The sequence below is a fragment of the Choloepus didactylus genome, chromosome 2 (genome assembly GCF_015220235.1).
Source record: "Choloepus didactylus isolate mChoDid1 chromosome 2, mChoDid1.pri, whole genome shotgun sequence".
NCBI classification, from domain to species: Eukaryota; Metazoa; Chordata; class Mammalia; order Pilosa; family Megalonychidae; genus Choloepus; species Choloepus didactylus.
The window spans coordinates 157,489,645-157,517,392 of record NC_051308.1 but is presented as its reverse complement, the minus strand read 5'-3'; the positions used below and the strand labels follow the sequence as shown (position 1 = coordinate 157,517,392).

Here is a 27,748-nt window from a genome sequence, read left to right as displayed (position 1 = left end):
CTGATTTTTCCTGGAGGAACTACCTCCCTAGAAATGAAGTGCTAAGAAAAAGTGGAGTCCCTTGGGGACTAAATCATGGGTTGCATAATGTACAAAAGAAAACCAAGCAACTTAAAATAACTAATGATGTGTACATAAAGTCAACAACTCTATTCTCTATAACAGGGGTCAGTAGACTTTTGCTGTAAAGGACCAGGTAGTAAATGTTTTAGGTTTTGTGGACCATGCAGTCTCTGTTACATCCATTCAACGCTGCCACTGTAGCATGAAAACAGTCATGGGCAATAAGTAAACAAATGGGTGTGGTTGTGTTCCAATAAAAATGTATTTACAAAAATAGGTGACGGGGTGGGCAACAATTTGATGATATCTGTTCTATAACACAGTGTTTTAAAATGATAGATTTTTCTAACTATTTATTTAATTATAGTAGGAAAATGGGCTACATTTCAAATATTGATTAGTAGGGCCAGTCAATCTGCAATTATAGTCACATTTGGTATTAGGCACAGAGACTGACAAAATGAAATAAAACTGATTTGCCTCTATAACTGGTCTTGTATGCATTAATGAGATGTAGAATCACAGCAGCAAAAATAATATGAAAGAAATCTATTTATATGCTCTATCTCTCCAGGTATAATTATTTCATATGGAAGAAAAAATAATTTTTATGTATTAACACCTGTTTCCTATGTAAAAATTCATGAATGACCAACTGCCGTGACAAAAGTTGACAAGATATGATACAAGCAAATGACTGATTCTAAAAAATATAGGATTATGGTAAGTCAGGCCCATTAAAACTTACTACCCTTCAGTATCTGCAGTTTGCATAGAAATGTACTCTCATTATACTTATTTTATAGTTTTATCAATTTTAATTTAGTCATGGTGAACAATTCTAAAAGGGCCATTCCCTTACCTTGCAGTCATTTGAAAGCACTTTAGGTTCAAGCGGAGTGTTTTCTTCAAAAATCTGTCCATTCCATGCTCTGAAACCAACAGGCAGTCCTGGGCCACTTGTCTGTCCACTTGTCCACAATGGAGTGTTTAGACAGTGAATGGTGATGATATGGGTAGCTTCTGAGCTCAGTAAATGAAGGAAGTTCATCTGGACTTTTCCAACTCCAAACTCCAACTAATGTCATAGAAACAATATGCAGGTTATAAGATATGGCAACTGAGCAACTTACAGTTGGGAGAAATTTGAGGAAAGCCCTAAAAAGGCAGCCCTGAAAAAGCTACTTTTCTGGGAATTTAAGTGCCACTCTGTGGTGTGCTGGTAAATGTTCAACCCCTGGCTCTTTGGAGGAAAAAATCCTGATTTATGGCATTTTCTGCTTTCTATGCTGTAAATACTCCCACCACAGCTGATTTCAGGCTAACAAGGTGATGTCACTGAACATGGAATTGGGAAGAGATGTGAACAATTGGCTCTCCTGAGGTGGTAAAAACCAAGATAACTCTCATTAATGTTATCTAAAATGCAGAACTACTTTGCTGTTGTTTAATGCTTTAATCATTTTTTTCATAAAAATCTGAAATTCTGCTGTGCCTTTTTTTTTTTTGAAAATTTTTGCGTGTATTTCCAATTAAGTTGCAAGTTGTAATAATAATAACTTGGTTGAGCAATTTTAATTATATGTGCCCCTAAGGACAATGACAAAATTGTATTCTTTTGTGTTGCCAGTCCCTAATGCAGTTTCAGTCATGCAGTGAATCATCAATAAATGTTTACCTAATGAAAAATATGAACAAATATTAACTGATAAAGTCAACAACATACGCCAAGTAAACAGAAATGGTTCCTATTGAGGAATTTATATTAATCTCCAAACTTAAAGCTAGAAGAATATTAGTTATGAAGTAGCTGAGAAGGAACAAAAATAACAACAATGAAAACAACACAGAAAGCCCTACGAAAACAGAGGAAAGCCAAAAGAAGGGCATAAAGATGAGACCATGGAAGGATAATGATAAGGGACATGAGATTTAAGTAGTTCAATTCCTTCATTTTACATGTGAGGACCAGAAACTTGCAAAATATGTAACCTTTCTGCCTTAGTTTCCTAGTTGGTATGGGGTATAACACCTCGTTATGAGAATTAGAGGTGCCAAGTGTAATTTACCGAGCATAATGCCTGGCGTGGAGGCCCTCTATTATCCAAGTTCGATAGATAATAGAGGAGGAGAGCCTAAGACCCAGGTCCCTGATTCCAAGTCTTCTGTTCTTTCCACTATCTCTCCAGCCTCCCTCAGATCGAGTTTATGCATAGGAGCTATGGGAGAACTGATTCAATGGAAAGAACTGGAGTGCCTTTCCCCACTGCTCCTATCTCCTTTGCACACCCCCCCCCCCTTCCTTCTATCATAATCCAAATGAAAACCCTGGGCAAACTTCCAGGGGCGCGAGGATGATCACATGGATATTTCTCACCTCAGACTATATGGATTTCCTGGGAGTGGAAGAATCCTTCCCTCCTCTGTTTTGGGGATAATAATGGTGAATGCCTTCTGGGATGAATCAGTGAAACACCCTGGTTTAATGAAGGGGATGTTTCAGGAGGAAAGAATAGTGCAATAATAAGCAGCTAAAGGGACTGAGAGACTGTACATTTTACTTGCGGCTTTTTTTTCTATTGATGAACAAAACACACAATAAGCACATGTAATCAGTTATTTACTGGTGAGAAATAAGTTCTCGGTAATACCAAGCTGGTTTAATCAGTTATAAAAAGAAAGAAATGCAGTTCCCATTTTTTCAACTTTATGGTAGAATTTGTTATAAAACCCAGTGTTATACCAAACTAACTCGCATTCATTTAAAAAATTTGGTTCACAGAATAACCCCTGATATAAGTTTTAAATAGTGTCCAAGGGATGTCTAAGGAAGGTTATTTTGTGCTCAATCACCAAAAATAGCAGGCTTTGTGACAAATTTTTTCCTCTAATGATGATGATGTCATTTTCAGTAAAACTTTAGGTAACTGATTACCAGTTACAAACACTGTAGCTGTTTAGAGGTTTCCTAAGGTATGTACATGCACAAAAAACATAACATATTGCATATTTTAAAGAAATGTATGAAACATATCAGTAGAGTAAGCCAAGCTAAGCCATTCATAACAATACATAATCAAAATGTGAAGAATTACTGGAATTAGATATTTTTTTAAAACAAAAAATTTTCTTTCTTATGTATGATAAAGAATAATACCTTGCATTCATTTTTAAAATTTATAATTATTGAAAGTAACAGAACATTAAAAATTATTGTTCAGTAATATAATGCAAGTACTGACATATATTCTAAAATTCAATACATACTTTTGTCACAGAAACAGGAGGTAAACATGTCTGGCCACCAGCACTGAAATTGCAGAAAACCTCAATGGCATCTGAAGAGCATCCGAGATTTGGATCAATCCAGTATTTTCCTATTAATTTAAAGTAAAACACGAGTTGCTTAAATGCCATTCTAAAATATATTTGAAGTATCCTTACAAATTGCCACGATGCTTTAGATAAACTTAACATAGTCTTGCATATTGAAAAACTTAGATTATAAATATATTTGCATTTAGTGAGTGAATGAAAACTGAAAGCATTAGGTAAAACTGATACTGAAATTACTGTATTTTTTGAAATTGTACTTATCAACTTGACATTTCATAATATTAATCGAAGATGACAGCATGATTGAATCTATTGCTGGAAGAGATCTTATAACCATGTAGTTAAACCCTTCATTCCGCAGATAAGATGAGTTTATTTAAAGTGAATCAGCAACTTAAAGTGAATATCTAAAGTTACATAGTTAATAGAAGTTAGTGTAGTATACATGTATATTTCTGTTCTACATCATTACAAATTTAGAATGAATATTTTTTAAAAATTGAAACTTCAGTCTCTCTAAGGAAAAATATAATATCTTTATATGTAATACTGATATTAACAATAGAAACAGTAAATATTTTTGCTTTCAGAAAGAAAAATATAAAATTAAGTGGTTATTTTTATACTCTGTTCTTCAGATGTGTTAGTGGGAGTTGAGAATGGAGGAAAAAACTGAAGTTCCTACAGCTGGTGTAAGTCTGCCAATTTTTGCCTCCACTGAGGGCTCAGGAGAATAAAATGGGGTCTAAAATCAGACACAGGAAAACCTCAGACTGAAAAACATTGAGCTAGCATCCTAATTCCAGAATAACAGACTCAGAATATTGAAAGAGCATCTTATTCCAAATGCAAAGGGCAAGAATTTTTTCATGAGGCAGTCCTGCGTTCTTGAGAAAAAGGCAACACAATCAGGCAATTTTTGTCAAATGTCATTTCCTACAATAAGTAAAGATCTTTGTCTAGTCCACTCTAGCCCCATAACAAAGATTACTCTAGTTCATTCTGGGCTTCCTCTAGTCCATCATTTTAGTTTTCCAAAACATCCTCAACTGCTATTCTACTAATACTTCAAAATGCATACTTGCTGAATTGGCAGCTCAGAGTATAGGGGACTGTCATTTATTGCAGTGGTTCTCAAACTTTAGTGTGCAATGGATTCATCTGTTAAAACTCAGATTGCTGGGTCCTAACCCTCAGAGTTGCTGACTCATTAGGACTAGGGTGGGACCTGAGAATCTGCCTTTCTAACAAAATCCCAGCTGACTGTGGTCCGCTGGAGAACCACTGATCTTCAGAAACAGGGTAGAAAGACGGTGAAGGAGAATCTCCCCTCAAAGTCCCTTTCTTCATTTCCTCAGATTTTTGAACATTTTATAAAGCTTGTAGAAATTATAGCTGGGTTTTTCTCTAGGATCCAATGTAGGCTTTTAGTCTTACCTAATGGGGTAAACACATAGCATCACTCACCACCTCCTCCCTTTCAAGAACTACTTTCCTACCACTATGTGAGTTGATAAGCTCTTTATAAAAGGTTTCCCGTCAAGCAAACCTTTGTTGTTACATGGGGTGGTATGCTTTGAATTTGGGCTTTATACTGTGCAGTGGTGAACTGGTGGAGGTTTCGTAATTTTTTTCAGGATATGCTGGGATATAAGATCCTATACTACCATATATCTTTTGTGGGCTTAAATATTCTAACTCAAAACTGGCTCTTTCCTCCCTGAGGACACTGCTTCCTTGTAGCCTTTTTGAGTTCTGCCATGGCTTCCATGGTAATGTGTCTGAAGAGGATAAGGTATCTTTCTAGCTCCTCATTGCCAATTTCAGACAATTTCCCTCTCTTTCTCCCCCAAAATATTCCATATTGAAATTATTGTCAATACCCTCTAACACTCATTACCTCTTGTTGCAATCATAAGACTTTCATTCCTTGAAGATTTTACCTAGTTTGGCTATCACTTTTTAAAAATCAGTTTATGACCTAATTCTTGGTAATTTTAAATCCACAAGGATGATCTGTGCAATTCCAGGTGTTTCTTTTCCCATGTATATGGGTATTTTTTTCTAAGGACACCTAAAAAAGTAAACAATTCTCAATTTCTTAAACAATGAAATAAACATCTAGCACAATTTCAATTGCTTAGGTAGGCCAGCAATGAATGTATTTTTGGGCATGAAGACCCTTCTGATACCCGCAGTCTACATCACTTAGCTATTTCCCCTACAAGTGAGGTAGACTTTAAATTAGATTTCATAGTGATATGTATGTCTCACATTTTTGTTCCTTTCAATCTTACAGAGTCACATTTTTCTATGCTTAAATATGAATCAAGCTCATATTTATTATAGGCTCTGCAACTGTAAATATTATTTTAGTTTTTATAGTAATTTAGGACAGGAAATATCTACAGAAGTATTTTATTAATATAAATAAAATGAATATTTTCATTGTACTTGAATGGAAGCAGATATTTTTGGACACATACATATACGTATTTATATAAAGTATGCACTACTCTTCACCCTATAGAATGACATAACAATTTTTCAAACCAGCATAATGTGTCATCATGCTGAGATTGGCATTTTTAGCAAAAAATGATAACTACCAATACTGATTTTATGGATGATGACAGACCAAATAGAAATTAAAATTAAATAACATATTGTACCAGACAGGATTTTCCCTCCTTATCTGATGACTGCTCCATTTGGTTTAAAACCCTTCCTTGATGGTTCAATTCTAAGTTCATTTTTGTACCTCTGATTAATGAATTTGGGATGTATATGTAGCGGATGAGAAATTTACAAGAATGACAAACCATTCCACCTTCATGGTCACTGATTCTAAAATGGGGCATTTAAAATCCATTTTGTGAAACTGTATTTTTAGAGGGAGTGTGGTGGAGGAGCTGTGATATCTTTCTTCGTGTTGTCAAACTTGGTGGCTCTGGATTCATAAGTTCTAACAGGAGCTCCTGTCTCACTGTCAACCGAAATGTCAGCCCTACCTATTTAACATGAATGTGCTACATTCTACAAAGTATAAGTAAATAATGTTGGTAGGGGTAGGGTAGAAAAAGTTGGGGTTCAATAGGGCTGTAAAGAAGACCTTTGTAATGTGAACCCTTGAAAAAAGATACTTTGACATAAGAAATGTCTCCCTCTAAGATTATTTTGTTCTTGACATCAAAGTGCTATCTGCTAGGGTTTTATAAAAACAATCAGATTTGGAATGAATTCACTTTAAATCTCAAACACACTGAAATGATGAAATGAAATTGGACACTATAATTTGAAGAAACCAAGAACTTACCATCTGATACTTTGTGTTCACAGTTAAGCAAATCTTTGCAGATTCGTGCTGGGTTATCTCGTGTGCCAAGAGGATTCTTGATACTGTGCAGTAAATTGCTAAGGTAATTCAGAGTTTTGAATATCTCTGCACTGTGGTCGAGTAAAGTCACTTCAGTATTCTGGTAGCTCTGCCAAATCATCATAAGAATCACATTAGCACAAAAGCACACAGCAGCTGTCACAAGTATGTAACCCTATTGAATAACACAGAACAAGGCAGAAGAAAAATGTGTAGCGTTGTCTTGTTGAGTTGGGAAAGGATGTAAAACACATATTTAAATATAGGCATGGTTTCAAGCTGGCATAAAACTTAAAAATTACCACATCTATTGCATAATGTTTTAAAAAAGTTCTGCTTTGAATAATTAGAGTTTGAAGAAGAAAAATGAGTAGTCATGATAGATACCATTCTCAGAAACATGGTTGACTTCATTTAACTATTGTCTTCTGTAGTATCATATTCCTTCCTTACAAATAAATCCTTTAATAATATTACATGTTTGTTTTAAATATTTTCCTTAAAAATATCCTATGCATATAGATCTGTTTAATTGTATTAAAATAGCTTACTTTTTCTTTGAAAATGTTTTTATCTTTTCAATCTGTTTTAAATACAATCTTTAAAATAAAGCCACATTTTGGCATCCAAAACAAATTTCTCTGTTCAATCTGTACACTTAAAGTGCCAGTGTAAATAAAGCCAGATATATTACCTCCGTTTGTAAGGCAGTATTTGATTCAATCAAAGCTTGAATAGCAGCATTGATATCCATATGTTTCTGTATAAAACAAAACCATTTGAGATCAGCAATAAAACCAACCTTGAATGCTCTGAAATAAAAGCTGTAAATCCCGAAAGCATTGCTATTAAAGTATACTATACTCATTATCTAAAGGGGGTTTGCAACTCTGGTTAGACAGACCTTGCAAATATTGCCTGGTTATCTGAAAGGACAATATGCTGCTTTCATCCAAATTTCAAAGGTCTCCTAATTAAAATAGGACCAAAGTCTAGAGCCCTCAAATGAAAAACTATTTGTCTCTGCTGCATGAAAACACACACAAAAATTTACTCAAATGAAAGAAGAATGAAATATGATTCCTTCAGGTAATAAATTGTAAAGTGGAGAATAAATAACTGTAATAATTTTCAAGTTACATTCTTGGAAGGAAAACAGAATAAAATATTACTGTCCTGAGGTAGTGACCACTTTAGTTTAATCTGATACTTCTGTGGTCTTAAAAACAATTTCTGAAGTTGAAAAATGTACCATTAGTCCCAAAAGAAATAATATAGCAAGAATCTAATCTCCTCTTACATTTAGTAAAAGATATTTTTTAGAGAAAGACTCAGAAGACTCATTATTAAAAGTCTTTTTGTAAAATTTAAAAATATAAAAGCTTGGAAACTAAGTAGCATGAGTTGGCAGGTGATTCTGGGAATAGCATCTGTGGAAGCTAACTGAACACTCTAAAATCTTTCAGAATGATTGTGCTGCTAAAATATCTTTTTATTTGGAGGTCCATACAAAAGAAACTGTTTTCAACAGATCTCTCATAATTCATGGTTGGTAATTTGACAAACTATTTAAAAATTATCAAAAATCAGTAAAATGCACTATATCTACCTCAACCTGTGGTTTTCATATTGGAAAAGCACTGATTCATTCTGCATATGTATATCGCCAAACACTGTGATAAATGTTGAAAATCCAGTGTTAAGCAAAAAAGAAACTTGCACTTGTGGTACTTAAGTTTACAGGGGAGATAGGCATCAGTCCAATCATCACATAATTACAAATTGTGATATATGCTATTAAAGAAAAATGCATGGAACTATGAGAGAAATTAGGGAATCTCAAGACTGGAGGACACAAGAAGTTGGAAGGTATAGGTTAAGGAAGGCTTCCCTGAGGCAGTGACATTTAAGCTGAGAACTGAAGAATAAATAAGAATTCTTAGGAAAAGGGGTAGGAAAGCTTTCCAAGTACAGGTAACAATCTGCCACAAAGGCTGTAGGGAACATGGCCTATTGAAAATGCATAAAGGATTAGCTAAAGTGTGCTCTGCAAATGAAAAAATTCTGACCACCAGGCTCGTGTGAATGGGCAGATTTTGGGCAAGGGCCACAAAAAGATATTATTGGCATTAAACATGGGAAACTGAATTATGTACAAAACAAGAGCTGCCTTTATATTTTCCAGTTGTTATTAAGGGCTTTAATCTTAAAAAACCCAGCATAGCAGTTCTCAGACTTTTCAGACCCAGAACCCTTTAGTACTTGTACGAATTATAAAGGGCCTTAACGAACATTTGTTTATGTGAGTTATAACTTTTGATATTTACCATATTAGAAATTAAAACAGAAATCTAAAAACTATTTGTTAGTTCCTTGAAAATAACAATAAACACATTATATTGTAATACAAATATATTTTATGCAAAATAACTCTGTTTTCCAAAACAACAACAAAAAATTAATGAGAGGAGTGGCACTATTTTACATTTTTGCAAATCTCTTTAATGTCTGGATTAATAGAAGCTAATTGGGTTCTCATATTTGCTTTGTATTCAATATGTTGTGATATGTTACTTTAGTTGAGGATATTCTGGCTTCATAGAAATATATAGTTGGAAAAAGAGAAGTATTTAGTAGACTTTTCAGATAATTGTGGGTATTCTTCTTTGATACTACACGAAAACTTAGCAAGTGGTAGTTTCTTAAAGGTTAGTTGCAATGTGGAATCTGAAATCATATCAACAAATTTTTTGTACTCTTTTATATTAAAATCTATTAATCTATCTTAAACTTTGAAAATGTTTTTTTCTTTTACCTGTACATGATTTTGTTAACATTATGCACTGATAATAAGGAAAACATTAGTTCATAGAATTATGCAGATCTACCAAATACTGAGACATTTTATGATATAATGTTAAAAAATTGGTAACATCATAACCAATATCATCATAAAAATTCAGGTATTGGGAAGCTGTCAAACGCAGAGTGATAGAACACATTTTCCCAAATTCTTATTTTTGCTTGAAAGCTTAAATTTTATCAAAGGCATCACATTTTGTCAGTTGTTTTTCTTGAAGTGACAGATTCATGTCATTATTTTCAAGGAAATATCTGCCAAATACTCAAGTCTGAATAATACTGTTGGTCTGTCAAATGAAAATGGTGTTCCATGATAAAACATCTAGTTCAGTTTGCAATTCAAACAATTGCCCAAGTGTTTTTACTTAAGGCAACCATTGTACTTCAGTATGCAGCAGAAGTCCTTTATGCATTCTTCCATTTCATCACTCAGAATATTAAAAAGATGTATTCTCAGGTTGGAGATTTAGGAGACAGTCAGCAAAAATGGAGGAATAAGACTCTTCCACTCTGCCTCCTCCAAAAAGTTCTCTCCTTGACAAAAGAAATGAGAACACTGGCAAAAATTGTCAGAATCAACTTTTTCCCCAGAACTCTGGAAATTAACAAAATTCTTGCAGCAATACTAGGAGTGTTTATTCAAGAGAAACAGCTGAATCACAATTAAAGCAGTGAGTTTTATGGTGTTTTAAATTGCTCTCTCCTTATCACCTTTCTCCAGCTCTGTAGTAGCCTTTAAAACAAACAGCCTGCAATCACAGTCAGAACTAGCAGCTGGATAGCCACAGGAGGGAGCAGATGAGGTTGAAGCTCCTTCAAAGCCTCATTCCCTGAGAACTGTCATTATTTGACCTGTCAGGTGGTTCTCTAAAAGACACTACTTGCAAGATTGTCTTTATTCGACCTGAACTGGAACTCATTCAGTGTGAAAAGTCTTTCCCCCAGATTCGTTAAAATAAAACATTTGTGTGTTTAAAAACAAAATTAGAAGGAATTGCTTAACTTCAGGGCTGCCTGAAGCAGTGGATAACAGTTGGGACAAACAATAGGCTAATCAAAAAAGTTTCAAGTAGAAGTTGGGGAATGTGGTGTCTATAGAGACTTTGAAAAGTCCTGACATTGCTGGGAATCTAGAAGGCCACGAAGATGCATAGAATTGTGTGAATGTTCAGGAAAAACCTTCTCAGGCCCCAAGCTCTCTCCTCTGGTTGGCCTTGAGGTTCTACACAAGCAGGAAGCAAGGCTAAGGTGTAGTTATCAATTACCTACGTGTTGAAGGTGTGTGTATCTCAACATCCCAACACAAGCCCTGTGGCAAAGACTGGCAGACTTATTGGTTCTGGTGTTTAAGGAAATCTCTGTCCAATCATTAGCTGACTACTAAGCTAACTGAGCAGAGACTTCAAGCTGATTAGGGAGATGCTGGGCTCACTTTTCTCTCAGAAAAACAACTACAGGTCAGGCAGAAACTGTCAGCAACAATTGGATCTGGGGCTCTGGAGACGGGTTGGGGAGAGTGCTCTGCAACACACACAGAAAGTGTGGGAGGAAGAGACAGAGAAACTGCAAGGAGAGATTGTGAGTAACCTCTCAAAGCCCAAGCTCCTGGCACCCATCCTCAACTCTCAGAGCAGAAAGTGACCAGTTCTCTTGTCTCTGGAGGGTGGGCAGCTCCAGACTGAAAGGGCAGTGGAGGTCCACTCTCCCAAGAACAGGGTGGGACATGATCTAGCACAGTGCCAGCTTTTGGCTGGTGAATTTAAACTGCTGGGACCGGTGGTTTCAACCTATCTGCCTGACTTGGCTATTCCATTGTCTGATGCCAACAGCTAAGAAATAGCCTGCTGAGGTGAATAGGTTGCTGAAGAACACCATCTGCTGGCAGACATGGAAAGTGCACCTCTGGGAAGCTATTTAAAAGGTTTTTGGGCGAAGAGGGCCATATGCTGGACAGGCCAGGAAAATGCACCCTTGTGGAGCAGAATTAAAGGCTTTTTTTGGTGTCTTCACCTAACCTTCTCCCTGGAGTCCTGTGTAACTGGTGTGTCACCCCTTCATGGGTCCCTAGCCCAACCTTGGTTGTGTAATACTGACAAAACAAGTGTCCAAGAAGAGCAGTAACAGAAACCCAATTAACAGCAAAAACTTTGGCAAGAGACAATCCGACCTTCAGAGTAAACTCATCAACATAATCTGATGCCCAGACATCAGCAAAAATAACAAACCACATTAAGAAAAAGGATGATATGGACCAGTCATAGGAGCAAATCATAAAATTGGAGGAGATACAGAATCTGGAACTAATCAAAGATATTCAAACAAATCTCTTTTCAAAGAGATAACTAAAGAGGTAAAGGATATTAAGAAGACACTGGGTGAGCATAAAGAAGAACTTGAAAGCATGCAAAGAAAAATAACAGATCTTAGGGGAATGGAAGTTACAACATATGAAATTAAAAATACGCTAGAGGCACACAACAGTAGCTTTGAACAGGCAGAAGAAAGGATCAGCAAGATGGAAGACAGAGCATCCGAATTTGAAGAAATAAAGAGCACTGATAAAGCTAACTATTTCGATATAGGTAAATGTAAAACAAAGTATAAATGTATTTGTTTTTAAATTTTTTTCCCCAGATTTACTGCATAAAATAATAATTATAAATCTGTATTGACAGGCTTACAATGTAAAAACACATAATCTGCATGAAAATAACACATCAAAGGAGGAGGGAGGGATATTGGGGCATTTTTTTGTATTCTACTGAAATTAAGTTGATATTAATATGAACTAAGGTCTTATAAGTTGCTGATTGTAATCCCTTACCTTAAGGTTAAGACATTTAATAAACGTAGTAATGTTTACTACTTTATTTAGGATATTTTTAAGTGAAATGGGCATGTGTTTTTTTTGTGCATGTGTGTCAGTGAAGAATACAATGATTATTAGATTAACAGTGTAGAGTTTGGGACTTGATTCATGCTAAAGTACCAGCAGTTTTAACCACCCATCACTGCAAATGTCAAATCAATAAAAAAGGCCAAAAAGTCCTAATGTTATTAAGAAAATAGTTTTGATCTCACAGATAGACCCCTGGGGTCTGCAGATCACACTTGAAGAACCAGTGCTCTGTACATAGTGGCCTTCAATGAGCTGTAGAAAGATCTTTACCCTAGGCACATTTTGTAAAAGAGTTTCAATAGGTATTAGAAAGAAAAGAGATGTCATAAGACTTGGCAACTTATGAATCTTCTTGGCAATCTCCATAGTCCTATGATTCCCAATGCATTCTCAAAGCTTAACTTATGCCTGTCATAGTGTAGGCATTCGATTTGTTGAATTAATTAATTTTTTCCCTAAGGGTAGCTTTTAGGGAGGGCAGACCTAGAGAGACTTCATTAAGTGGATTTTCCTGGTAAGCAAGAGCTAAGTGCTCATGTCGGAGTGCAAAACTCTCATCAGGTGCAGTGATGGGGATCCACAAGAAATAGCTTCTTACATGTACTCTAGTTAGAGAGAACACATTCTCACATGAAAATAACTTAAGGTTTACAAAAAGTGCACATAAAATACAAAACAGAGAATATGGAGTGATCAGACTGGTGGGATAAAGGAGGGGACAGAAGGATTCATTGTACCTTTGGGGAATGTAATCCTCACAGTTCTCTCCCAACTTATTTGTAAGAAACTAGCATCTAGCCTAGACACCCTAATCTTTTGAGGGTGCTTTTTTATGGTGAAAACACTGATGGGACAGGACCTGATTTCAGGCCATGTCTCTCTCCATGGTGGAAGTATTTGCTGGTGCTAAGGAATCAGGACGATACCAGCAGATGCCACCTCTCAATTCATCAATCCAGGTTTCACAATCCACTTACAGGAATAAATCACCTGCAAATTCCTTATCTCATTTGATGTTTTTAAATGATTACTCTTTCTCTACTACCACCACTCCCCATTACTCCACACATACTTCCCTACAGCTTATTCTTTCCTTTATCCCATCAAACATTTTTGGTTAACTTTGACATCCTTTTGCAGATTTGTTAGTTTTTAAATACTTTACCATTTTAGCTATTCTATGCTAAGAATTTAGGCAAGTCAATTTACTTTTAAAGGTCTTAGAAAGAGAAGGTTGAACTGAATTAGAGGTTTTCAAACTTTTTTGATCTTGACCCACATTAAGAAATGCATTTAAAAAATTATGACAATGTTCACACATATATACTTATATTTAACTTAAAAAACTTTCACAAAACCATATTTATTTTTACTAGTGGTAAGGTACTTTTTTTTTGTTCATCTTTAAAGTGCTTTTTTATTGAGGCAAAATTCACAGAACATGAAATTCACCATTTTAACAATTTTAAGGTGTAAAATCCAGTGTTTTTTAGTACATTCACAATGATGTGCAATCATCACCATCATAAAATTTCAGAACATTTCATCACTTCAAAAGTAAACCCCATGCTCATTAAGCAGCCACTCTCAGTGATAATTTTTCCTATTCAGTTCCATTTCATTTCAAAAGAATGCTGAATGGGACTCATTAATTTGATCCATTGACTAATGAGTCACAGCTTACAGTCTGAAATAATTACTAGATAATTACTAAGAAGATTGCTATTTCTAATTATATGATCCTATTCCATTCTAGACACTATTTCCCTCCAAGTGAAATCTTCTAGCTTAAGGGATATCCACTGAAATTTTCTAAGAGACTGGGCTTACTTTCCTGGACCCATTCATTCAATCAGTGGACACTTATTAAGGGCTTGAATGGATAAGAAATGAAAAACAAAAACAAAAAAACACAAAAAACAAAACCATAGTTCCTTCATTCAGAGTTCACAATATAGTAGAGGGAAACTGGCATGAAAATAAATGTGCATGAATTTGTGATGAAGCAGAAGTGATCAATTCTGTCCTGCAGTATGATAAGATGGAATTAGAAGAATTTTACAGAAGATATGATCCTAAATAACTTTTGAAAGGATATACAGGCGTTGTCTTCATGTCATGTAGATGTCTGCTCTAGAAGTCTTGTTTTCAAGGCTACACCATCTCTTTATTAAGATGGACTCTGAAAGTCCCCAAAAGACAATATAGAGAAATCTTTTTCATATTGACCAAGAAGGAGGAAAACAGAAATGAGAGAAAAGAAGGAAACAATGAAACTAACATTTATTGAGTAGCTACAATGTCATTTTCTCATTTAATCCTCATAATTCCTGAAAGTATATATTCTTATCTATATTTTGCTCAGAGCAAAAACTTCTCACATGTCCTACTTTATTTTGGTTGGATAGGATGCCCCAAACTTTGGTGTCAAAATATGCAAATTTCCACTACACACCTTTAATTTGCCCTTACGCATGATTGTTTATAGCTTATTCCTTCTTGGAAAGGCAGTTACAGTATATCAAAGTCATTATTACATGGGAAGGCAATTGGTAAGGGCACTTGTTATCCATGCATGGGGTTAGGTAGAGGGGGAAAGGAAGAACAGAGAAGTGGTGAGTAATTTGAAGATTTGAAGAAAGACATTCCCATTAATGTTCATACAAGGAAGGTTTCAGTCTCCATCAGTCAGATGGCCAGAAAGGGGGAGGAATTTTTTAAAAATCATAGAGAAAAGGGTCTCCTGTTTCCAAGGGGACAATCTTCCCTCTGAAATTTTGCTTGAAAAGTATTCCTTGCCCCAGTGAAAAGGTGAGGGGAATGAAGAGTTACTGGTCTGCTGAGAGTAGAACGTAGTGATCCACCAACTGGAACTGACAGAGATCAAAATAACACCAGAGCAGCATGTAGAAAAATAAATAAGGCTTGGAAGACATATGACTGGTCATGGTTTGGGGCAACTGGACAGTGTAGCCAAATGTGGATCTCCTGTAGGCAAGAAATATGACCAAGGACTATTGTATTTGGCCAAGAGGCTATAGGAATGGAGTGTAGATGGGACTGGGGGTGGAGGGAGACCTCTTGTAGGGAGCAAAAAGACAAAGAAATTGTAGAATTTTGAGACTGGATACTATGCATAAGGGAAACCAAGCTCAGAACATCAGAGGCCAAGGGTCAATAACTGAAGCAACAGAAGAAGCATGCCTCAAAGTAAGGGTGGCTAGCTTGGGCTGTAATAGATAATAAGCAAATACATGAGAAGTTTGAGGGCTTTTACAGCCACCAGCAATTGAGAAGGATTCATCTAAAGCCTAAGAAGTGGATTACTCTGGCTGGCAAAAAAGAACATTTGAAAAAAGAGGACTAGAACCTGGAAGTAGGAAGCACTTCCTGGGCACTTATGTGTATGAGGCACTGTACTGGGTGCTTCAGTTACTTCATCCTCGAAACCACTCAAGGAAGTAGGAGATATCTCTGTTTTATAGATGAGCAGTCTGAGGCTTGAATTTTAAGTTAGTAAAGGGGGTCAGCTCTATATCAAATTAGCAACAAAGCACAGAGGTAGGCAAGAGAGACACATTTTAACAGTTACCAGAAGCAGCTTTCAAAAGTTAGTTTAATGTACTAAAATAAAACAAATCAGGAAAACTTACTCTTGGGCCAGGTGCTCCAGGTGGACCCTATAACAGAAAATTCAAAAAAGATATTTAGTAGATATCCTAAAACTAGCAAACATATAAACTTCAACAGTAAATAGATGCAAATTTAAATAAACTCACTGGGGGTCCTGGTTGACCTCTTGGTCCTTGAACACCCTAGAAGAAATGGAGACAAAGCACAATATGTATATTGTGCTTTTGATTTGGTATAAATAAGAGAACTAACATTCAACCTTTAAATGTGGCTTTTTTGTGTGAGGCAGGTCATAAGATTTCAAAGTGGTTTGAGTGCTTTAAAATCATATGCTCTTGTATTTAGCTATCATCCTCATTCATGAACAAGCCGTTTCCTGTTTTATTGATATTTTCAGAAGCTGAATTTACTCATGTTAATAAACTATTATAAATGTAGCATTTAAAAATGTTAACTCAGCCTAAGCTTTCCCTATTATTTCCTACCTATCATTCACCTAATCATCAAAAAATAGAAATTTCAGTGGTCTTAGACACTCCCTTTTCCTTCAATATCCACCTATAAATTGGTTATCAAATCCTGTTGATTTCATCTCCAAATCACTCCAAAATGCTTTTCTTTCTCCCCATCCCCACAGTAACTTAGTTCCCTCACTAATCATTTTTGCCTGTACTACAAATTTGACTTCCCGACTTTATTCTTTCTATGTGCTACTTCCTACATAAAAAATGTGAATCTAATCATGTCATTATTTACCTAAAATCCTTTAATGACTCTTTACTGCTTAGAGGATACAATATAAACTTCTTAATAGTAGTAGCTACCACTTACTGAGAACTCACTGTCTGCCAAACTGTATGCTATATCTCCATGTTACAGTTAAGAAAATGGAATGGCTAAGTAACCAGTGAATAAGGGGCAGAGCTCGGATTAAAATCCAAAGTCAAGCAGACACAAAAGTATATGTTCTTAGTCACTGTGCATCACTGCCTCCCCTTTAAGGTCTAGTCCTCATATTTATTTTCCCCAACACACCCTACACTCCACCTGTAACCAATTACTTGTAGATCTTGGAATCTTCCAAGTTCTTTAATACATGTATATCTCTTGCATGTGTTTTTTCATTGACCAGGGATGTTCCACTCTACGTTTTCTATCTGTTGAACAACACTCTTCTTCTAGTACTTCTTTAAAACTCTTTACCCACATAGCCTATCTTCACCCACCTTCCCCCTCCTTAAATAATTACTTCTTTTTCTGCATTCCATGTAACACTGGAAAGTCCTTAAGGAGTCTTAGTCACTTTTTTTTTATCTTCTGGAACAAGAACAGTGCCTAATACACAGTAGGTGTTCAACAATTGTGAGTGAATGATTAAATCAATGAATTAATAATATTAAAATTAATTAGTATTAAAATTAGAATAGTTAAAATGTGTACGGTAAACTGTCAAAAGTTATGATGACATTTTTCAAAATGAAACAATAGTAACCACTGTTAAGAATGTTAGGAAGTTTTGTATATCTGCTCAAAAATTTACTTACTTGATGGTCAACTGAATATTAAGACCATATTGAGTCAAACTCAGAACATGGTTAAAAGTTTACAAAACGAAATTTGTCTTCATCTGAGTTTTGAATAATGTTGATGCTATGCTTGACTTAGTTTTTTTTTTTTTTATCATCATTTTATTGAGATATATTCACATACCACGCAGTCATACAAAACAAATTGTACTTTCGATTGTTTACAGTACCATTACATAGTTGTACATTCATCACCTAAATCAATCCCTGACACCTTCATTAGCACACACACAAAAATAACAAGAATAATAATTAGAGTGAAAAAGAGCAATTGAAGTAAAAAAGAACACTGGGTACCTTTGTCTGTTTGTTTCCTTCCCCTACTTTTCTACACATCCATCCATAAACTAGACAAAGTGGAGTTTGGTCCCTATGGCATTCCCAATCCCATTGTCACCCCTCATAAGCTACATTTTTATACAACTGTCTTCGAGATTCATGGGTTCTGGGTTGTAGTTTAATAGTTTCAGGTATCCACCACCAGCTACCCCAATTCTTTAGAACCTAAAAAAGGTTGTCTAAAGTGTGCGTAAGAGTGCCCACCAGAGTGATCTCTCGGCTTGTTTTGGAATCTCTCTGCCACTGAAGCTTATTTCATTTCCTTTCACATCCCCCTTTTGGTCAAGAAGATGTTCTCCGTCCCACGATGCCAGGTCTACATTCCTCCCCGGGAGTCATATTCCACGTTGCCAGGGAGATTCACTCCCCTGGGTGTCTGGTCCCACGTAGGGGGGAGGGCAGTGATTTCACCTTTCAAGTTGGCTTAGCCAGAGAGAGAGGGCCACATCTGAGCAACAAAGAGGCATTCAGGAGGAGACTCTTAGGCACAAATATAGGGAGGCCTAGCCTCTCCTTTGCAGCAACCGTCTTCCCAAGGGTAAAACTTATGGTAGAGGGCTCAACCCATCAAACCACCAGTCCCCTATGTCTGTGGTCATGTTAGCAACCATGGAGGTGGGGTAGGCGAATACCCCTGCATTCTCCACAGGCTCCTCAAGGGGGCACTACATCTTTTTTTTTTTTTTCCTTGTTTGTCTTTTTTCTTTCTTTCTTTTTTTTTTTTTTAACTTTCCCTTCTTTTTTAAATCAACTGTATGGAAAAAAAAAGTTAAAAAGAAAACAAACATACAATAAAAGAACATTTCAAAGAGACCATAACAAGGGAGTAAGAAAAAGACAACTAACCTAAGATAACTGCTTAACTTCCAACATGTTCCTACTTTACCCCAAGAAAGTTACATAATATAGCAACATTTCAGTGAACTTGTTCCTACTACATCCATCAGAAATTAACAGACCATAGTCATTTCTGGGCATCCCCAGAACGTTAAATAGCTTATCTGTTCTTCTTGGATTATTGTTGCCCCTTCCTTAATTGCTCTCTACTGCTAGTTCCCCTACATTCTACATTATAAACCATTTGTTTTACATTTTTCAAAGTTCACATTAGTGGTAGCATATAATATTTCTCTTTTTGTGCCTGGCTTATTTCGCTCAGCATTATGTCTTCAAGGTTCATCCATGTTGTCATATGTTTCACCAGATCGTTCCTTCTTACTGCCGCGTAGTATTCCATCGTGTGTATATACCACATTTTATTTATCCACTCATCTGTTGAAGGACATTTGGGTTGTTTCCATCTCTTGGCAATTGTGAATAATGCTGCTATGAACATTGGCGTGCAGATATCTGTTCGTGTCACTGCTTTCCGATCTTCCGGGTATATACCGAGAAGTGCAATCGCTGGATCGAAAGGTAGCTCTATATCTAGTTTTCAAAGGAACTGCCAGACTGACTTCCAGAGTGGCTGAACCACTATACAGTCCCACCAACAATGAATAAGTGTTCCAATTTCTCCACATCCCCTCCAGCATTTGTAGTTTCCTGTTTGTTTAATGGCAGCCATTCTAACCGGTGTTAGATGGTATCTCATTGTGGTCTTAATTTGCATCTCTCTAATAGCTAGTGAAGCTGAACATTTTTTCATGTGTTTCTTGGCCATTTGTATTTCCTCTTCAGAGAACTGTCTTTTCATATCTTTTGCCCATTTTATAATTGGGCTGTCTGTACTATTGTCATTGAGTTGTAGGATTTCTTTGTATATGCAAGATATCAGTCTTTTGTCAGATACATGGTTTCCAAAAATTTTTTCCCATTGAGTTGGCTGCCTCTTTACCTTTTTGAGAAATTCCTTTGAGGTGCAGAAACTTCTAAGCTTGAGGAGTTCCCATTTATCTATTTTCTCTTTTGTTGCTTGTGCTTTGGGTGTAAAGTCTAGGAAGTGGCCTCCTAATACAAGGTCTTGAAGATGTTTTCCTACATTATCTTCCAGGAGTTTTATGGTACTTTCTTTTATATTGAGATCTTTGGTCCATTTTGAGTTAATTTTTGTGTAGGGGGTGAGGTAGGGGTCCTCTTTCATTCTTTTGGATATGGATATCCAACTCTCCCAGCCCCATTTGTTGAAAAGACCATTATGGCTCAGTTCGGTGACTTTGGGGGCCTTATCAAAGATCAGTCGGCCATAGATCTGAGGGTCTATCTCTGAATTCTCAATTCAATTCCATTGATCTATATGTCTATCTTTGTGCCAGTACCATGCTGTTTTGGCAACTGTGGCTTTATAATAAGCTTCAAAGTCAGGGAGTGTAAGTCCTCCCACTTCGTTTTTCTTTTTTAGAGTGTCTTTAGCAATTCGAGGCATCTTCCCTTTCCAAATAAATTTGATAACTAGCTTTTCCAAGTCTGCAAAGTAGGTTGTTGGAATTTTGATTGGGATTGCATTGAATCTGTAGATGAGTTTGGGTAGAATTGACATCTTAATGACATTTAGCCTTCCTATCCATGAACATGGAATATTTTTCCATCTTTTAAGGTCCCCTTCTATTTCTTTTAGTAGAGTTATGTAGTTTTCTTTGTATAGGTCTTTTACATCTTTGGTTAAGTTTATTCCTAGGTACTTGATTTTTTTAGTTGCTATTGAAAATGGGATCTTTTTCTTGAGTGTCACTTCCGTTTGTTCATTTCTAGCATATAGAAACATTACTGACTTATGTGCATTAATCTTGTATCCCGCTACTTTGCTAAATTTGTTTATTAGCTCTAGTAGCTGTATCGTTGATTTCTCAGAGTTTTCTAGATATAAGATCATATCATCTGCAAACAATGACAGTTTTACTTCTTCTTTTCCAATTTGGATGCCTTTTATTTCTTTGTCTTGCCGGATTGCCCTGGCTAGCACTTCCAGCACAATGTTGAATAACAGTGGTGACAGCGGGCATCCTTGTCTTGTTCCTGATCTTAGAGGGAAGGCTTTCAGTCTCTCACCATTGAGTACTATGCTGGCTGTGGGTTTTTCATATATGCTCTTTATCATGTTGAGGAAGTTTCCTTCAATTCCTACCTTTTGAAGTGTTTTTATCAAAAATGGATGTTGGATTTGTCAAATGCTTTTTCAGCATCTATTGAGATGATCAATTGATTTTTCCCTTTCGACTTGTTAATGTGTTGTAATACATTGATTGTTTTTCTTATGTTGAACCATCCTTGCATGCCTGGAATGAACCCCACTTGGTCATGGTGCATGATTTTTTTAATGTGTCTTTGGATTCGATTTGCAAGTATTTTGTTGAGGATTTTTGCATCTATATTCATTAGGGAGATTGGCCGGTAGTTTTCCTTTTTTGTAGCATCTTTGCCTGGTTTTGGTATTAGATTGATGTTAGCTTCATAAAATTAGTTAGGTAGTGTTCCATTTTCTTCAATGTTTTGAAAGAGTTTGAGTAAGATTGGTGTCAGTTCTTTCTGGAAAGTTTGGTAGAATTCCCCTGTGAAGCCATCTGGCCCTGGGCATTTATTTGTGGGAAGATTTTTGATGACTGATTGGATCTCTTTGCTTGTGATGGGTTGGTTGAGGTCTTCTATTTCTTCTCTGGTCAGTCTAGGTTGTTCATATGTTTCCAGGAAATTGTCCATTTCTTCTACATTATCCAGTTTGTTGCCATACAGTTGTTCATAATATCCTCTTATAATTTTTTTAATTTCTTCAGGATCTGCAGTTATGTCACCTTTTTCATTCATTATTTTGTTTATATGGGTCTTCTCTCTTTTTGATTTTGTCAGTCTAGCTAGGGGCTTGTCAATCTTGTTGATCTTCTCAAAGAACCAACTTTTGGTGATATTTATCCTCTCTATTGTTTTTTTGTTCTCTATGTCATTTATTTCTGCTTTAATCCCTGTTATTTCTTTTCTTCTACTTGGTTTAGGATTGTTTTGCTGTTCATTTTCTAGCTTCTTCAGTTGATCCATTAGTTCTTTGATTTTGGCTCTTTCTTCCTTTTTAATATATGCGTTTTGTGCTATAAATTTCCCTCTTAGCACTGCTTTTGCTGCATCCCATAGGTTTTGGTATGTTGTGTTCTCATTTTCATTCGTCTCTATATATTTAGCAATTTCTCTTGCTATTTCTTCTTTAACCCACTGATTGTTTAGGAGTGTGTTGTTTAACCTCCAGGTATTTGTGAATTTTCTAAGTCTCTGATGGTTATTGACTTCTAATTGTATTCCATTGTGGTCAGAGAATGTGCTTTGAATAATTTCAATCTTTTTAAATTTATTGAGGCTTGTTTTATGTCCCAGCATATGATCTATTCTGGAGAAAGTTCCATGCGCACTAGAAAAGTATGTGTATCCTGGTGATTTGGGATGTAATGTCCTGTATATGTCTGTTAAATCTAATTCATTTATCAGATTGTTTAGGTTTTCAATTTCCTTATTGGTCTTCTGTCTGGTTGATCTATCTATAGGAGAGAGTGATGTGTTGAAGTCTCCCACAATTATTGTGGAAACATCAATTGCTTCCTTTAGTTTTGCCAGTGTTTCTCTCATGTATTTTGTGGCACGTTGATTGGGTGCATAGACATTTACGATTGTTATTTCTTCTTGCTGAATTGCCCCTTTTATTAGTATGCAGTGGCCTTCTTTGTCTCTCAAAACATCCCTGCATTTGAAGTCTATTTTATCTGAGATTAATATTGCTATACTTGCTTTCTTTTGGCTGTAGCTTGCATGAAATATTTTTTTCCATCCTTTCACTTTCAGTTTCTTTGTGTCCCTGTGTCTAAGATGAGTCTCTTGTATGCAACATATTGATGGTTCATTTTTTTTGATCCATTCTGCGAATCTATATCTTTTAATTGGGGAGTGTAATCCATTTACATTCAACGTTATAACCGTGAAGGCATTTCTTGAATCGGCCATCTTATCCTTTGGTTTATGTTTGCCATATTTTTCCCTCTCTCTATTAATATCCTTTATTGTACCCATACCGAATCTCTTTAGTACTGAACCTTTCTCCAAGTCTCTCTGTCCTGTCTTTTTTTCTCTGTCTGTAGGGCTCCCTTTAGTATCTCCAGTAGGGCAGGTCTCTTGTTAGCAAATTCTCTCAGCATTTCTTTGTGTGTGAAAAATTTAAGCTGTCCCTCAAATTTGAAGGAGAGCTTTGCTGGATAAAGTATTCTTGGCTGGAAATTCCTCTCACTCAGAATTTTAAATATATCGTGCCACTGCCTTCTCGCCTCCATGGTGGCTGCTGAGTAGTCACTACTTAGTCTTATGCTGTTTCCTTTGTATGTGGTGAATTGCTTTTCTCTTGCTGCTTTCAGAACTTGCTCCTTCTCTTCTATGTTTGACAGTGTGATCAGTATATGTCTCGGAGTGGGTTTTTTTTGGATTTATTCTATTTGGAGTTCGCTGAGCATTTATGATTTGTGTATTTATGTTGTTTAGAAGATTTGGGAAGTTTTCCCCAACAATTTCTTTGAATACTCTTCCTAGACCTTTACCCTTTTCTTCCCCTTCTGGGACACCAATGAGTCTTATATTCGGACGTTTCATATTATCTATCATATCCCTGAGGTCCATTTCGATTTTTTCAATTTTTTTCCCCATTCTTTCTTTTATGCTTTCATTTTCCATTCTGTCATCTTCCAGGTCACTGATTCGTTGTTCAACTTCCTCTAGTCTTGTACTATGAGTGTCCAGAATCTTTTTAATTTGGTCAACAGTTTCTTTAATTTCCATAAGATCATCCATTTTTTTATTTAGTCTTGCAATGTCTTCTTTGTGCTCTTCTAGGGTCTTCTTGATTTCCTTCATATCCCGTATATGGTCTCATTGTTCATCTTTAGTTCTTTGAGTAGCTGCTCTAGGTGCTGTGTCTCTTCTGGTCTTTTGATTTGGGTGCTTGGGCTTGGGTTATCCATATCGTCTGGTTTTTTCATATGCTTTATAATTTTCTGTTGTTTTTGGCCTCGTGGCATTTGCTGAACTTGATAGGGTTCTTTTAGGGTTTGTAGACCTATTGAAGTCCTTATCTCTAATTTATCAGATCTACAGCTTCGTGGAGTACACTTTCTCTAACTAACCAGCAGGTGGCGTCCACGAGTCACCTGTTCTCCACAAGCCAGTTCTCCCCTGCTTAGCCTTTTTGGTGAGTGGGGGAGTGAGTCTTGTGGGGCCCAATTGGTGTACCAAGCTTGCATGTGTAGTTGGTGTTGCCTGCCCTGTATGTGGGGCGTGTTTCTGGGCAGTCGGGGAGGGGGGGTGGACCTAACAATCAAATCTCCCTGATGATCCTAGAGTTTTAAAGCTGCTGCAATAGTCTAATCCTTCAGTTCAGTCCTGCCACAGTTTGTCTCTGCCACTGACCCACAAGTCTTTGGTATTGGCGTATGGCTCCTGAGACTTGCAAGTGGGCCCCTCTTCCAGGCTGTGCACCCCGGGTCCTCTGTTGAGGGATGACTGTGCTATGTCACAGGTGAGTGCCGTCCCCCCAGGGCAGTTCTGGGCTGCTGGGCTGTGTAGGGAGGCTCCCAGTCTGCTCAAATGATGGCTGAATGGGGCTTTGTTAATTCACACTGCTCCACCTTCCCAGCTCTGGGACATTCAGCTGAGGTTGCAGGGAAGGCTAATGTCCATGCCCAGTTTTGTGGTGTGTGCCTGTTATTTGAAGCACTTCCGTCACACTGGGTTGTCTGGGGCAGCTCTGGGCTATGGGGCTGGCGATGGGCAGGAGTGTTTCCTGTCCACCAGGATGGTGGCTGTGAGCGGACACCCCCCTTTTCTTGGGAAGTTGTGTTGTTTAGTGAATTTTCTCAGCCACTGGATTATTGCCTTTTGTCTCAGAGCTCTCTTAGTTCTTTTCTTGACTTGATGTGCCCAAATTGCAATTCTTTGAAGCTTTCTGTATTGGGCTTCTTAGAGTAATTGTTTTAGAAAAAGAAAAAAGGATTTAAAAAAAAAAACAAAAAAAAAAAACGGCCCTCCTCAGAGATCTAATGGGTTATTGAAATGCTAATAGACAAAGCAACCAGGGCCATTAAGGAAAGGTCCACAGGGCAGAGAGATCAGCTTTTCTTCGGGATTTGCATATGCGCCTCAAGGCCTGAGCTCCGCCCTTCCCCTTTCTGTGTTCACCAGAACTCCAAAAATCCTCTGCTTTTATTTTGGAGTTTTTCGTGTTGTTTTTTTTCTATGCCTGTCTCCTCTCTGCTGGGCTGGCTGCTCTCAGAGTCTCTGGTTTCTGGTCTCAGTCTATCTATGGTTGGAGTTTGAATCAGTAGAATGAGTTTCCGATAAGAGCAGCCACTGCAGTTCTCCCTTCTCCTTCCTGTAGCTGACAGCCCCTCCTCCCCCGGGACTGAGCCTGGCAGGGAGGGGCGCGGGTCCCCTGGCCGCAAAAACTTACAGATTTCGCTGATCTCAGCAGTTCCACGTTTTCATGAGTGTTGTATGAAGTATGCCCAAAGACAGATTGCTCTGTGGTGTCCAGTCCACGCAGTTCCTGGCTTTTTACCTACTTTCCTGGAGGAGTAACTAAAACTTACAGCTCACCAGTCTGCCATCTTGCCCCGCCTCTCCGCTTGACTTAGTTTTAAGTATCCTTTATTGCCAAAAGCTGTTGATCCTAAATATACCATGACAGCTAGAACAAACAACACATAATCATTTAAAAAAAGTAGAATATTCCAACAGCATGCTTGATGGACATTTCTTAGTTTGTCTGGCTTATGATTACAATTTTAAGCAGAGAATGTACAAAACTTGTGCCTCAGAAGCTGCATAAGTTACAGAAATGTCATGTTAGAGATATTCGTTTAAATATACAGAGGCTCAGAGTGAATTTGGCTGTGTAAGTTTCTCCACTTTGGACCAACATTTCAAAAATAATAAACAGGTGTGACATTTCACCCCACTTTCCATATTTCTGCCATATGCAAAATATCACTGATGCTTTAGTACAAAAAAAAATATATTATATCTTGGATTTTGAAAGAGGAATTTATCATAGAATAGTTAGGAAGAAACTATTTCTACTGTGGATTTTATTGAGTTCATTTCTGCTTGCTACCTAGAACAAGTCAGATCACCACAAATATGATCAAATGAAATACTTCAAACCCAAAAAGACAGGGCAGGGCAACCCCAATGTAACAACTACATAGAGCAGAGCAAGTAACCAAGGGAAACAAGATGATTCCAACAATATAACCCTTTATTAATTCTTTTTTATTCCTGTGGCTACCACGAATTAGAAGTGATTCACTCCCTCAACATACTCTATAATAAAACTACAATTGTCTGTGTTAGTTTCCTAAAGGGAAACCAAATTATTGTTACTGGTGACGATTTGGCCACAGTGAAAGTACTGCCTTTGAAAATAGACTCTCTCTCATGTAATACCAGAATTTACATTTGACCATCCAAAAGTAACATATTTTATCATTAGACTTTAAAAATACTGTTAAGTACATGTCCTTGAACGCAAGTATGTTAAATTTTGCCTTTATATAAAGGCAGTCTTCATGATCTTTACTTTAGGCTGGCTTAACATGGCTTTCAGTTGTCAAGAGCTTCCCTTTTCTCATTTGTAAATTGAGCAGCTTACATTGTAGGATGTTTAACAATATTCCTGGCTTCTACCCACTACATGCCACTAGAAACCCCTCTTTCCCTCAGTTGTGACACCCCAAACTATCTCCAGACATTTACAAATGTTGGGGTGGGGGTGGGGGTACAAAATTACTCTTGTTTGAGAACCACTAGTTAAGAGGGTTTAATTGGGAATTCAGCTATACAATTAAGATTTGTTAAACAGCAATGCAATTGGGATGGAGTTATAAGGCATGAGGCGTGACGACTACTAATCAGCTGTCATATAGGTGGCTGGCCCACTCTTGCTATAGGTAATTGGTATTATATAATCTTTTCCACCCAAGTTGGTCCTAACTTTTATTTTATGAGAGGCACTATGATTTATAGAAAAACATAATGACCTGAGAATCGGGAAAGCTGTACTCTAGTCTTAGCTCTGTAACTAATTTGCAGTAGATCCTCAAGGAACTGAACATTTGGATTTTAGACATCTAAACTACACCATGAGGGATTTCATGAGATAATCTCTAAGGTTCATTTTAGAATTGTAATTTTTGAGCCTTTTATCAATTTTCTTCTTTATGTTTTGTATTTGGAGACAGAAGGGGTACACATGCATACAGGCTGGGCATTTCAAATTGGAAGTTTGTATGGATGTAAGGGGAATGTGTACTTGAATTAAGAGTTTGGTAATTTTTCATTTAAATGAATTATACTATGAATTTAAAAAAGAAATTATATATATATGCTTGAAATTCTTAATTTTTTAATATTTTGGGCATTTCCTCCTAACAGTTTTTCCTTCCAATGCTTAAAACATCTTCCTCCTTTCAAATTAGAAGTTCATAGATAATTCTGCTACTCAAGAATTATGCAGACACATAAACTGAGAGGCAGTATTTGAGAAAACTTCAATGGTATTCTATAACATTTTGTTGATTTTTATTAAATAATACACCATAAAAATAAAGCAGATAATCTAAAAACTTATACTGGGATTGATTTATATAATTTTTTGCCTACTTTTTTTGTTTCTATAGATTTATTTATATTTACATT

At 36.6% G+C, this 27,748-nt stretch overlaps 1 protein-coding gene across 1 annotated transcript in view; it reads right to left on the bottom strand.

The window, feature by feature from the left end:
* The window catches only part of COL24A1 (collagen type XXIV alpha 1 chain), a 466,350-nt gene that overhangs the window by 3,353 nt on the left and 435,249 nt on the right, over positions 1-27,748 (bottom strand). Inside the window, 6 exon segments of the mRNA XM_037826738.1 lie at positions 926-1,141; positions 3,331-3,440; positions 6,716-6,884; positions 7,470-7,535; positions 16,190-16,216; positions 16,316-16,351. Coding sequence (XP_037682666.1) covers positions 926-1,141; positions 3,331-3,440; positions 6,716-6,884; positions 7,470-7,535; positions 16,190-16,216; positions 16,316-16,351 — 624 coding nt within the window.